This window comes from Hypanus sabinus, chromosome 11 (genome assembly GCF_030144855.1).
Source record: "Hypanus sabinus isolate sHypSab1 chromosome 11, sHypSab1.hap1, whole genome shotgun sequence".
NCBI lineage: Eukaryota > Metazoa > Chordata > Chondrichthyes > Myliobatiformes > Dasyatidae > Hypanus > Hypanus sabinus.
This window is the reverse complement of record NC_082716.1, coordinates 80,125,207-80,139,757: the sequence shown is the minus strand read 5'-3', so window position 1 is coordinate 80,139,757 and position 14,551 is coordinate 80,125,207. Positions and strand designations below refer to the sequence as shown.

At 41.4% G+C, this 14,551-nt stretch overlaps 1 protein-coding gene across 1 annotated transcript in view; it reads right to left on the bottom strand.

Moving 5' to 3' along the window:
- Positions 1-896: 896 nt before the first annotated feature.
- The window catches only part of prdx6 (peroxiredoxin 6), a 28,788-nt gene continuing 15,133 nt past the window's right edge, over positions 897-14,551 (bottom strand). Inside the window, exons 2-5 of the mRNA XM_059984830.1 lie at positions 10,547-10,703; positions 6,808-6,954; positions 1,776-1,922; positions 897-1,184 (exon numbers count right to left, since the gene is read on the bottom strand). Of these exons, the coding sequence (XP_059840813.1) occupies positions 1,056-1,184; positions 1,776-1,922; positions 6,808-6,954; positions 10,547-10,703 (580 nt within the window). The 3' untranslated portion in view covers positions 897-1,055. The remainder of the gene's footprint in view (positions 1,185-1,775; positions 1,923-6,807; positions 6,955-10,546; positions 10,704-14,551) is intronic.

The window sequence follows — 14,551 nt, the reverse complement described above, 5'->3', positions numbered from 1 at the left end:
ACCTGTGTGGATGAGTATGTGCCTTTCTAGAACATACCCACACCAAAAGCTGTGAATGAACTAGGAGATTCATTGTCCCCTGAGGGCTAGGTCTGTGGCATTCAAAACCAGTGATCAAGAATGAAACATGTCCAGGTACAGCCTACAGAAGGCTATTTTAAGAGTGGAAAAACTACTACTCCAGCTGAAGTTAGAAAGCAAGTCAGGTGCATGTCAACATTGACAGGGTTTGAAGACCATTATTTCCTACAGGGCAAAATCTAACATCATGAATGGCTATGATGTTTCACTCCCAAATGAGCTCAGCACCTACATGCTTAGAAAAGGAAAATAAAATTACATCTGTGCAAATCCCTGTAGCATCTGGTAACCCTGTGATCCTGAGAGTGGAAGACATGGACATCCATGTTAGACATTTTGTATTGGGCTCACATAGGGCTACTGAATTTCCTTTTCAGTAGCCCTAAATGTTCAAAGACATGGGGTCAGGAGACAATAACTAGCATTCATTTAGTACTTCAATCACAGCTAAATTTCTTGCTAAATTACATTTCTGAATATTATGGCACTTCTTTGTTTTAAATTTGACCACTTTATTTAATGGTTTTAGGTCTTGAAGACAAATAATTGGAGACAAGAAACTGCAGATACCGGGATTTGGAGTAAACAAAAAAAAACACTGCTGGAAGAACTCAGCAGAACAGGCAGCTTAGCAACTGTGGACGTATAGGTACAGTCAATATTTCTGAATGGGACCTTTTCTCAGGCGAATAATTGCCTAGGAAGAGAGTCACAATCACTGTCTGAGCTTTGCAATGTCATCTTAGCAGTTCATTATGCTCCCTACAGATTCTACCTAACAGAGTGGATTACAAATACACCACCAAAACATCACACTCACAAAATTAGATTTTTATTGGTAGAAGGCTTCATTAGAATTAATCAGGAAAAGCAATTATCTTTTACCATACAATTCAATTTATTCTCATATGATAACTGGGTAAATTGACAGGCACAAGAGGTGTAGTGTAACTGAACTCAGTTGCTCCTGGGTTTCAAGGTTGGGGTGTGAAGCGCATGTAATTCTTTTTAGAAGGGAGCTCCTCAACGCGGAATTTCTTTGGGAACAGTTGGGCTGCCTCCTCCGAACTGATGCTGGGAAGAATCATGCATTCCCCACCCACCTGTGGAGAAAAGAAATGCATTTTAGAAAAGAAACTAATTATTCATAAAACTTCTTAAAGATGAAACCACATCAAACTCTGCAAATTCCAGTCCAAGCCTGGCCATTACAGTCAGTGTTTCTTCATTTCTCCTATCTTTGGGACATAAAATTCAGAATTTCAGCATTGAACCAAAAAAAAACCAAACCAACATTTTCCCTATTTTCTCTCATTATAGATATCAGGAAGAGACATAAAATGAGGAATGGATTTGTAATCATCTAATTCCTTTTCCCTTCAGCCATAAACATTAGATTTGCACCCCCAACCTCTCACCAAATCATTTCTGCATTTCCCACAGAAATTCATCAATTTACAAATTTGTGCTTCTGGTCATTGACTCAACAAACCACATATGACAAATTTTTGTTTGCAATAAGTTCACCCCTTTTTAAAATATGAAAAATACTACTTAAAATATTTCCTTTTGTGAATAGATCGGTTACATTTTGTGCTCTTATTTGATTGTTTAAATTAATGCAATTTATACAATGTAGTATTTAAAAAGGGAAGGTAAAAACAAAGGTAATTGAGTGTTCAGCTTATCCTCACCTTCCAGTTCACAGGTGTGGCAACTTTCTTACAAGCTGTCAACTGCAGAGAGTCAATTACTCTTAGAATTTCATCAAAATTCCTCCCAGTGGTAGCTGGGTAGAGGATGGACAACTTCATTTTCTTATCAGGGCCAATCACAAACACCTGGAGAAAAAGGAAGTCTGTTGTGAAGAGATGCTGCTGACAATGAGCTCTGTTACTTTAAACGAGACAACACAGATCTAGACAGATGTCTTTAGCAGATAACACTTATCTATTAAGTCACAGAGAACAACTGGAGAGAAGCCAAGGAGAATTGTTTTAATGCAGGACATCCTCACCACGGTGCTGCAAGGAGATGAGCTTTTAAATAGGTTCAGTGCTATTTTCAGTGGGACTGGGCTGTGTTGAAGAGGTTTTGGTGGGTTGTTAATGTGCAATGTGATTTCTGTACACATGATTCAATGGACATCATTGGCAGTAATTGGAAAGAATTTCCTCTCCATTTTTTTTCATTGAAATTGACAGGATATCAGAGGACTGGCAGTGCAGAGTACTGTGTCATCTTCTAGTTGCCATTTGAAGCCTCTGCCATTTTGGCAATGTGTGAATAAGCATACCTTCAACCAGAATGGTATTCAGGGTCTACTTTTAAACTCAGTTCAATTTAATGTGCTTCACGTTGCTGTCAGAATGCTCAGGGAACTTCATCCCAGTACCTGGATGGGTTGAGGAACTCAAATGGCCACTCAGCAGCTTCAGTGGTGGCTATCCGGAACGCACTGCCAAAGGAGGTGGTGCGAGCAGATAAAATTGTTTAAGGGACTTTAAGCCATACACTTCGGGAGGCCAAAAAGGATACAATGCTAACACAAGCTAGTGGGATTAGTTAAGATGGTTAAAAATGATCAGCGTGGTAGGCCAAATGGTCAGTTTCTGTGCTCTGTTACAACTAAAGCAAGTAAATGTTATCAAAGCACACAAGAATATAATGTCAGAATCAGAGTATCAGTGCCATAGGTCATCAAATTTGTCAATTTTGTAGCAGGACAATGCAACACAATAATAGAGAACAGGCTGAATTGCAGTATGAATATACAGTGTATATTAATTGGTTAAATTAAATAAGTAATGCAAAGAAATAAGTAGTGAGGTAGTGTTCATGGAATTCAATGTCCATTCAGAAACTGGATGGCAGAGGGGAAGAAGCTGTTCCAGAATTGTTGGGTGTGTGCCTTCAGGCTTCTGTACCTCCTTCCTGATGGTAACAATGAGAAGAGGGCATGTCCTGGGTGATGGGGATCTTTCTGAGGCACCACTCCTTAAAGATGTCCTGGATACTACGGAGGCTTAGTGCCCATGATGGAGCTGACTGATGTTACAACACTCTGCAGATTACTTCTATCCCGTGCAGTAGCCACTCATACCTGACAGTGATACAGCCAGTTAGAAACGCATTAGTGTTCTGGTGACATACCAAATCTCAAGTTCCTGATGAAATATAGCTGTTATGCCTTCTATAAAGCTGCATCGGCATGTTGGGCTTCAGATATTTACACTCAGGAACCTGAAATTGCTCACACTTTCCACTTCTGATCCAATTAGGAGGACTGGTGTGAGTTCCCTCATCTTACCCCTTTCCGGAGGGTAATGTGAAGGGTAAAAAAAAAAGCCAGGGGTTATCATAGTATCAAATTGGATTACTTTAGCTTGTCAGCAAGGCAGCTCAAAGAACTAAGTACTCTTATCAAATAAAGCTGGTTAATTCAACACATCTTACAAAACTTGGCAAATTAGGAAAAGGTACAAAAACAGGGTTGTTTTTGCAGGAGGACTCAACTTCCTCAGTATACTTTACTGTGCAAAAGTCTTAGGCACATATACTGTGTATAGCTAGAGTGCCCAAGACCTTTGCACAACACTGCAGTCACTTCATGCGCTGCACTGCTGCCGCACAAAAACATATTTCATGCCATATGGAGTGGGAATCATGGCTGTGATGGAGCAGAAAGCACCAGAGAGACATCTTGCAATAATCAATAAAACAATTGTTTAGAATCAAGTGACTTTGCCTGATGTCTCAGGGTTGGGTGCATCTGACAAATACAGTACTGTGTAAAAGTCTTAGTTATATACCCAAGCAGCACCCTAGTTAAATACGTACACATGCACCCATGAGCTTTGCACAGTACTGTAGACCAAGACCTCTTTGGTGCAAGATGTTTAGAATCTGTTTTAGGTGCATCTAAGAGGGTTTCTTAAATTAGTATGTTGATAGTCTAGCAATCCAATTAGAGGAGCAGCCATACTGAACCTGGGATTGGCAAGTGAGCCTGGGCAGGTGACCAACCTTTCAATTGGAGAAAACTTAAGAGAACAGTGACCACAACATTAAAGATAACAATGAATAACAATAAGTAGGTATGGGTCTTGCAAGGGAATTCTTCCTCCCACATTCCAAAGACATACAGGTTAGAAAGGGTTAGTACATTGTAGGCATGGTATGTTGGCATCAGAAGCATGGTGGCACTTGTGGGCTGCCCCAGCACATCTTTTCACTGTATGTTTCGATGTACATGTGGTAAATAAAGTTAATCTTTAATTGGAGAAAAGCAAATTATGATTGAATTAGGCAGGAATCAGGGAGAGTTAAATGGCAACAGCCATTTTTGGACGTCCACATCTGACATATGGAGGATATTTACGGACATCTGCACAGATGTAAAGTAGGCCAAACTCAGCATGGTTTCCTTAAGGGGAAAACTTGCCTGACAAATTAATGTTATTTTTTCAAATACCAAACAGGATAGACAAAGGAGAGTCAGTAGGTGTTGTTTACTTGGATTTTCAGAAGGCCTTTCACAGGGTGCCACATGAGGCTGCTTAACAAAATAAGAGCCCATGGTATTACAGGAAAGATACTAGCATGGATAGAAGATTGGCTGATTGGCAGGAGGCAGAGTCAGAATCAAGGGGGTCTATTCTGGTTGGCTGCCAGAGACTAATGGTGTTCCACAGCGGTTGGTGTTGGAACTGCTTCTGTTCATGTCAATGATTTGAATGTCAGAATTGAAAGCTTGTAGTCAAGTTTGCAGATGATACAAGGGTAGGTGGAGGGGCAGGTGGTGTTGATGAAGTAGGGATACGCAGAAGAACTTGGAGGGGCAGGTGGTGTTGATGAAGTAGGGATACCGCAGAAGAACTTGGACACATTGAGAATGGGAAAAGAAATGGCAGATGGAATATACCGTAGAGAAATGTAGGGTAATGCACTTTATTCCTTTTCCCAAATCTTTTCCAAAGATTTTCTAATCTGGAAGAAATTCAAAAGTCAGAGTTGCAGAAGGACTTAGAAGGATTTCTCAACAGATATTTTGTAGATGAAATCAGTGATAAGGAAGGCAAATGCAATACTGGCATTCATTTCGAGAGCTCGAGAATGCAAGAGCAAGGAAGCGATGCTGTGGCTTTATAAGGTACTGGATAGACCTCACTTTGAGAACTGTGAGCATTTTTGGGCCCCTTATCTAAAAGATGTGCTTGTATTGGAGAAAGTCCAAAGGAGGTTCACGAGAATGATTCTGCAAATGAAAGAGTTATTGTAAGAGGAGCTTTTGTTCGTTGTGGGCCTGTACTCACTGGAATTTAGAAGAATAGGTGGGGATCTCATTGAATATTGAAAGGCCTAGATAAGGTGGAGGTGGAGTGAGTTTCCTATAATGGGGGGAGGGGAGGTGTCTAGGACTGGAAGGCAAAGCCTCAGAATAGAGGAATGTCTGTTCAGAACAGAGATGAGAGGGATTTTCTTTAGCTAGTGGTGGTGAATTTGTGGAATTCATAGCAGTGGACTGCTGATAAGGCCAAGTCATTGAGTATACTTAAAGCAGAGGTTGATAGATTCTTGTTTAGTTAGGGTCTCAAAGGTTAGGGGGAGAATGATGTTGAGGGATAATAAATCAGCCAAGATGGAATGGCAGAGCATACTTGATTGGCTGAGTAACCTAATTCTGCTCCTGTGTCTACGTCTTATGATATAACAAAGTACAGATCAGTAGCAGATACGAATGGAGAAATGGCAAATGGGAGTTTAATGTAGCCATTTGTGAAGTGTTGCATTCTGGAAGATCAAATGTAAAGGGGCAGTATGCAGTTATTAGCAGGACGGTTAACAGAGTTGACTTACAGAAGGAGTTTAGTCCATAGCTCCCCGATTGTGGCTACACAAGTCAATGGGGTGGTGGAAGAGTACTGCATACTTGCCTCTCAGAAACATCAAGTTCATGAATTAGGAAATCATGTAGCAGCTCTATAAGATAAGACTAGGCTACATCCACAATATTACATTCAATTCAGGTCACTCATTAAAGGGTGTGGAAGAGGTTTATCATGATGCCACCCTGATTAGATGGCATGTTACATAAGGGGAGGTTGGATAAACGTGGATTTTCTCGCTGGAGCAGCAAGGCTGAGGGGACACCTGATAGAGGTTTATAAGATTATGAGGAGCATAGACAGACAGCTGGGATTTTCCCTACCACAGGATCAAAATGTCTAAAGCTAGAGAGCATGCATTTAAGGGCAACTTCAAAGAGGTGCAGGGCAAGAAATTTTTTGTCTATGCAGAGTATGGGTGTCCCGAGTGTGCTGCCAGGGGTGGTAATGGAGGCAAATATGATAGAGGCATTGGATAGCCGCATGAATGTACAGGAAATGAAGAGAATTGGACATCTTGCAGGTTGAAGGGAAGAGTTTAATTAGCTCAGCATATTATGGGCTGAGCTACTTCAACTTGGGCCAAATTCTTTCTCAGGTCTCCACTGTGAAGAACAAGAAAGCAAATCTGTCAACCTTCAAGTTCCCTGGGTTTGCTCTCCATCAGAGGGAAAAGCAAGCAGAAGTGTTGTGTGTGCAAGTAAGCCTGCTTTAACACCTAGATGGGATTATAGGTGTCCCAGGTTTAAAGGCAATGATCTTTTAGCACAATTAACTGATTTATCAAATCAGTTTAAACTAGGTCCCAGGAGGTGGCCACTATCAATGCAAAACTTACAGCACGAGCAGTCAATGGGAGGCCATCCTTGCTCTTTTCCGCAGGATCAAGCATTCCGAGTTTCACAGCCAGTTCTCTCTTTTCGTCAGCAATGATGGGATATGGCAACTTCTCAGCAGGCTTGGTTCCATTGTAGGCATTGATATCCTGCATTTAGTAAACAGAAATCAGCAAACAACCACATCTCCCTTACTTGGCAAGATTTGTGAATGGTATTCCAAACAATATGCCATGATTTCCTGTTGGGTCAAGATCTGTCCTTAACAGAATAGTTAAAGAATAGATGTCCATCTCTAACCTACAGCTGGGCAGGGTACTGGTGAAACCACACCTGGAGGACTGCATACAGTTTGCATACATGCCCCTCTTATTTGAGAAGGGACATGGTCATGTTGCAGGCAGATCAGAGAATTCTCACAAAGTTGTCCTAGGGATGAGAGAGTTAATTTATGAGACATAGTTGAGAAGGTTAGGCACATCCTCCCCGGAATTCAGAAGAACGAGGAGTGATCAACTTGAACATATGCAAGACTTAACATAGAAACATAGAAGATAGGTGCAGGAGTAGGCCATTCGGCCCTTCGAGCCTGCACCGCCATTCAGTATGATCATGGCTGATCATCCAACTCAGAACCCTGTACCTGCTTTCTCTCCATACCCCCGATCCCTTTAGCCACAAAGGCCATATCTAACTTAGGAGGGGTTGATGGTGAGATGATGTCCCACATGGGAAAGCAACCTAGAATTCGAGAATCTGGTTTTCAGAATAAATGGCTGGTCAGATGGAGACCAAGATGAATTTCCTCAAAGGATCACAAATCTACTCCAGAGAATTGTCATGGCTGAATTAGTAAATGACTAACGTTAAGAGAAAAAAAATCCAAAAATCAGACCACAAGAGAGCCAGTGAAGTTTCCAGGAAGATGTTTCCTGCTTGGCATTGCTGCCTGCCACACCTCCAACAGTGCCCCCGGTCAGGGTCATCCACTGGGGAACACCATTCACTGATGTTTCACCCCCTTAGCCCTGGTATATCTCCTGGTGACGGAGCAGTGGTAGCAACATCTCCCTGCCATCCCCTTGCAGCTTTCAAAAGGCGTTTGTCAGTCCCCTAATTTTTGTCCTTCCTCCTCAGCCACAGCCAAAAGCTGCCCTTTTCTGCTTCTTCAGCCAACTCTCTGGGACCAAACAGGAAACTAGATTTGACACTGTGATGATCTTACTCAATGGTGGAACAGGTGTGAGGATTTGGGTCACTAAAAGCAATTCCCATTGATATTCTTAAACATGTGAGGTACACAATACAGTGGCGCAGTGGACAACTTCATGTTCATCTTTATGGCCTATTTTTCATTCCAAAGTGGATTGCGGAATTCACCTGCTCCATTTTTGAGGTTATTACAACATAACGTTGCTCCATCTAGCTATTTCACAATCCTCCAAGTTTGTAAAGTTTATTTGCATACTATATCCTTTCGGGAACAGCAGGTATTAATGGCCAAATTTCTCACTACGTCCAGATAGACACCTGAAACCTTACTGGGCCAGCCTCAAGGGCAGAGCGTACGGACAGGACTCCAAGAGTTACTGACTGACTGACAGCAAGGGATGCCCTGTGTTCAAGTGAACTTCAGGTTATCATAAAACAGGGGACAGGATATCAGTTCAATAAAGGGTCAGAATTTTCAATTGAAGACAATATTGTTTATTTTAACAGGGGACTGTCAGTTTCCTCCCCTCCCCCCAGAACAGCCAGGCAATAAAGAAAATCTGCTGGTGGAACACAGCAGTTTGAGCAGTACCTGGGAGAAAAGGAACTGTTAAACGTTGAGGGTTAAAAACCCTTCATCGTACTTATAAAGCAGGCATTGCTGGCAAGAGCTTGCAGGGAGCTCTCCAAGGCCATAAATGCAAGTGGCAACCTGCATTTTGGAGAGGTGCAGGGCAGGGATATCCCCACACCTGCTCTGCCTGTGTCTGTAGCCTGAAGTAACAGTCAGGTCTCGTTGAATGAGAGCTTACTGAGCTCCACTAATACAGTAGCAATCAGCAACCTCAGTTATCACATCAGTCAGCAAATACCGGATCTACTCCCAAGGCAAGGGAGGTGGATAACAAGGCTGGCCAGTCCCAGTGGATATGTGTTACCTGGGTGATACCTTTTGTACCCCCAAGTGATCTATACAAATGGGCATTAGAAAGCAGTCTTGATTATAGTGTTCAAGGGTGAAGGGTCAGTGTTGACTGAACTGGCTAGCGTGAGCTGTAATTGTAGGTTTATAGCAAATGGTGCTTTACAGAAAGTCAATCTGAGACTTCAGGGTTTGCAACAACCGATTCTGAAAGGATACACAAACGGTCATTATTTAAGGCAAGGGCATGGAAGGGGAGTTAACTGGAGTCAAAGTTTGGGAGTTGCATCACTGATGATGTCATTGGAAAATGTAACAATGGCAAAAACAGCGTTATGGAATAGGAAAATCTCAGGTCAAAATGAGATTAACAATTGGCATTGACGATCCCAGAAATATGTTCAAAATTGGTTAATATGATTTTCAACTTTGAAAAATCACTTTTCCAACATTGTAAAGGTAATTTCTTTTTAGGGTACATTATTACCATCCTACATTCGCAGAGCCATCTTTAGTGAGAATGAGAGTTTATACCAGCAGAGTGCAATATTTAGCAGAGGGCCTAATTTACAATTCACATCACTGGGCTGCTCTAGAGAAACTGCTCATTTTGCTTTGGGATTTGTCTTTAAACATATGCAGAAACATAATTCTCAGCTGCTCTACTCTGCCCCATTCCTGATACCTCTAATGTTCCTCTCCAGCTGGATCTACCTTCACTCACTCTGTCTATACAACTGTGTTAAATGGTGACAAACTTAGTGAATGGTACTTTACTCCTGGGAGTTGTACCCACCAGTACGATATCCATTTTGTTGTGAGACACCTCTGTATCTACTGGTACAGGATAGTAGACACGAGTTCAGAACTAAATATGGATTTGCCCCTTGATAGACAACCCATGGCTCTCTGCTCCCTGAAGTCAAGCTCAATCAGGTACCTGTGTGTCACTTGCTGTGACATCCCAGGTTGACTATAGAAGTATTGGAGAGGACTTAAATACAGAAAATGATTGTGGAGACTTCTTAAAAAAACACTCACAATCCCACTGTTGTTTCTGCATTTTTGCTAGTTCAAGGATGAGGAATATTCCTTTAAAAAATTAAACTAATCTAATAGTTAAATAAATAGCAATAATACATTCATTATTCGCTGTGATTTTAACATCAGAGACAATAAAGTAAGAATACAGACTTTTATTGACATAATAGTTGAGCACAAGGCTGACACTGGGACTGCAATTAAGGAACGGAGAGCTAACATGCCTTTGACAGCCACATACCTCAGGGCTAAGTTAACTTCCCATAATGAATCAAGATCATAAAGTACTCAATTCAAGAGACTAACCCACATCATTCCTGAATTCCCAGTATTTGAAAATATGGCAAAACTAAATTATTCCCTTTAAAATAGCAAAATTTTATATTAAGTGATTGCATTAAAATATTTTCATATCTGAATTAAGGCCCCTTAGTAATTGTTAAAAATACGTACTTGGCTGATACCTGTTTCGTTGTTTAGACCATTGAACTGATCTCTATGGAAGTTAACCCATGGGATTTTCTAAATCACACTGTACACAACCCATAGAAAATTTTGCACTGTACCTGGATCCATCCCAGGTGATCTTGAACACTGTCAATCGATAGAGCAATTACTTTCACTTTGCGCTTTTCGAATTCTGGCATCAGTTTTGCCACGAGGCCCAGCTCTGTGGTGCAGACTGGCGTGTAGTCAGCTGGGTGGGAGAACAAAATGCCCCATCTGTGCAACAAACAATGTCCATCAGTACACCAGCTTTGTTAAAATAACAAAATAGGATGCAGACCCAAAACTGAAAAAATTGGCTAGATGTATATGTAACAACATGACCAACCACAACATTGAAATCTAGCTCAGCGACATTTTTCACAATCGCAAAATAACTGTTGTCATGTAGCACTGTCATAAAGTCACACTCAGAAACTGTTACAATGACAAGGTTATGAATCAAAAAGGTACTACATGGAGAAAGGGTCCTTCAGTTCACCGAGTCTGCCCTGAATATCAAGTCTCCATATTTATATGAATGTCATCTCACCTATTATATTCAACTTTTCACCCTCCCCTTTCTCCACCTTCTCCCATGTATGTTCACACCATATGTGATTTACAGTGCCAATTCTTGGGATGGGCAGGAAACCCAGGGAGAACATGCGGACTCCAACACTCAGCAGGACGGGTCAGGATCCAACCTAGACCACTAAGCTGTGAAGTATCAGGTCTCCTCACTGCACCAACTTTTTCAGGGATGTTGGCTTTCGAATATGGGGAATGAAAGAGGCCACAAAACTTTCTAAATCCAGTTCACAGTAAACAATAGCTTCAGCTTCTCATCGGAAGGGAAGCATCTCCAAGCATAGTGGCCCCTCAGAAACACACTCGAGTGTCAGCCTGAATGATAACACAGACACCATTCAGAAACAAGCCAGTAGTTTACTTATTAGATATTCTCAATGCAAGCTAAAAGATTTTAACTGTGAGCCTCAAATCCAAGTCAGAAATACCACATCTGCATTTTATATACAAACAAGCTTCCATCTAGTTTAACATGATTAGGGCACTATCACAGAAAAGATGTTTAACCTTAGAAGAAATTAAGTTTGTATATCCTGGAAAAATAACCATCTAAATAATAATATTAAAAGGAAAAAATATTTCTGCATGTCAGTGAAAAAATGTTGAAACTGTACATTAAGAAAAAATATTAATATCTAGAAACAAGACATGGGCAAATAGGGGCAATAGTGTGAGGAAAGGCTGGTGAGGTTCTGCGATTTAAGAGTATTTGAAGGCAAGGATGGATTTTGCATCAAACCAGGCTCACTGACAGTGGCTATTGTCAATAAATTCAGAAATGTAAACCAGAACCGGCCAACGTACTCCAAGTATTCCCACTGTTAAGCCATTTAATCTTATTTCTGCAAAACTAAGGTTTACAGGTGTTACGAAGGATGAACAACTCTGATGGGCAGAAGGGTGCAGAGTTGTCCAAGCCCCCTCCTTTTGGAGAATCGCCAATCGCTACTATTTCGATGCTGTTATCAACAAAGTGAGAGAGACAAAGGAAATCTGACAGGGCAGTTGTTATTGATAACAGCTCATGAAAGTTAATGAGAGAGAGACAAAGTTAAGAGTTACCCAGAGTGAAGGGCTCCTACTAACAAAAGCGGAACGGAACCATTGATTACTGCTATTGTCTTTTGGAGAAGGATTGTGTACTTGGTACTGTTCTATTCATTGAAACCCCTCAGGGGGCAACCAGAGTGGGCTGGTTTGATGGGTTACATCACCCTAACCTGATTGACACCTGAGACCCCGTGAGTAGGGAGAAAAGTGAGGTCTGGGGTAACACCCCTCAGAAGCACCAGGAGAAACGCTAGTGAGCGTCAGAACCCCCACGAGACAGGGTGGGAGATTGGAGACCAAACGAAGGGTCGGTAAATTTTAACTCAGTGTTTTGTAGCAAGACCGGTTGGGGCTTTTGTGTGTGTCCACCCTTGCCTGGGTGACAAGTCCACCAAGGAAGAACGGTCTAGGTCGGGGGTCGGCAACCCGCGGCTCCGGAGCCACAGGTGGCTCTTTTACGTCTGTGCTGCGGCTCCCTGTTGCTTTTGGAAATAATTGGTCAGTATTTAATTAAAATGTATTTTATGTTAGTTTGTTAGTTTTTGAAATGTAATTCTAAATTTGAAGATTATGGTGATCTTGTACAATCTAAATAAGACGTTGTGGCGACCCATTTCCTGACACATCCGAACCGGCTCACAATTAGCCAGCGTTCAGGCTAAGGGAGATAGCCTACGGGGGTTTGTGAGTACGTGTCTTTTGCAGCATCCGCGCCCATGGGGGGGGGGCAGGTTGAGGGAGGCTTAAAAGCAAGGCTGTTTAGTTCGAATAAAGCTATCTTTGACTGCAGTTTACTGACTGCGTGTAGCACACCGCTACAACGTGTTTTTATCGCTGGCTGTCCAGAGGGGAGGTGCTGAAACGCTTTGTTGCGTGTCTGGAAGAAGTGAAAACTTTCCTGGGCAGCAAAGGGCTCACCTTTCCTGAGCTGGAACAGCCAGAGTGGCTGGAAAAGCTACACTTCATGGTAGACATGACAGCGCACCTGAACACGCTGAACACAGCTCTTCAGGGGTAAGGACGTACAGCCCTGCACATGTTGGAGGATGTTTTGGCATTCAAGCGCAAGTTGACGTTGCTTGCCAGAGATTTACAGAAAGGCACATTGTCTCACTTCCCCAATTTGAGAGAGTTCAAACAAGGTCACTACATGATAAATTCGGAGTATTTACATTCTGCAATCATCGCAATGCAAACATCGTTTGGGAAACGCTTCTGTGTGTTCAGAGAGGGAAAAAACACATTATCCTTCCCGGTCACTCCCCTAAGCATCGATCCATCCCTACTGAATACGACTGCATTGTCAGGTGTGAGTCAACCTGACCAAGTATGATAAATATTTTAATTGCCTATTATTTTACGTATATTCATATGTTTTCATTGTTCAGTGAAATAGTCCTTTTATTTTTCAGGTTGACAGCTGGCTGACGTTATTTTTGGTTTGCTGCTGGCGGCAAATTTAAGTTTGGCGTTTTTCATAAATACAAGAAGGACTCAAATAGACGTTGAGTATTTCACTTCAAAGTAACCTTCAACCCAACGTCTTTTTTTTGGAGTTCAAAATGTTTTTGTTGCATGCAGAAATGTAATTTCGTTTTCTCTGCAGGAGTTCATCAATTTCATAAATGCAACACATTATAGTTTGTTTATACATAGCATAAAGGCAAAACAAAACGTTGTATGCAGTGTTATTTCATTTTAAATGTCAAACAGGTTTTGCGGCTCCCAGTGTTTTCTTTTCTGTGGGAAACGGGTCCAAGTGGCTCTTTCAGTGGTAAAGGTTGCTGACCCCTGGTCTAGCTAAAGGACGGAGGGGTCATACGTGAATGGCCACAACAACAAATCGACGGATCAAAATCGAAAAGGGAGGTTGGCAAGATAATAGCTGTTATTTTTCACACGTTTTCTCTCTCTCTCTCTCTCTTCAACAATTGAAACACCGCGACCAACAACTACCGCAGCCTGCATGAACTGAACTTTATATTTCCATCTGACAATTCATTATCCCCTAGACAACGATAGAGCTTGTTTCAGTAGTGATTATTATTATACCCGCACTTTTAGGTTTAGTATTGCTAACGTATATTCTCTGTATATTCACATTGATATTAGTTTGTATATTTTTGCTAATAAATATTGTTGAAAATAGTATCACCAGACTCCAACGGACACTTCTATCTTTGCTGGTAAGACACCCAGTTACGGGGTTCGTAACACAGGTAAATCTACCTATTCACAGCAGCATTTATACATAAGATTTAGTGTAATGATACTTCTAATTTTATTTGTTCCAAAAAGTAAAAACAATCCTTGCTAAAAATGTTTGCACAAATAACAATTTATATTCCGCAGGGCATTCTTCCAGACTATTCTGCAAGTAATAAGGTGTTTGAAGAAAGGAGACAGCACGGTTTATTGAATTTTGTTATGGCCTTTGAACTTCT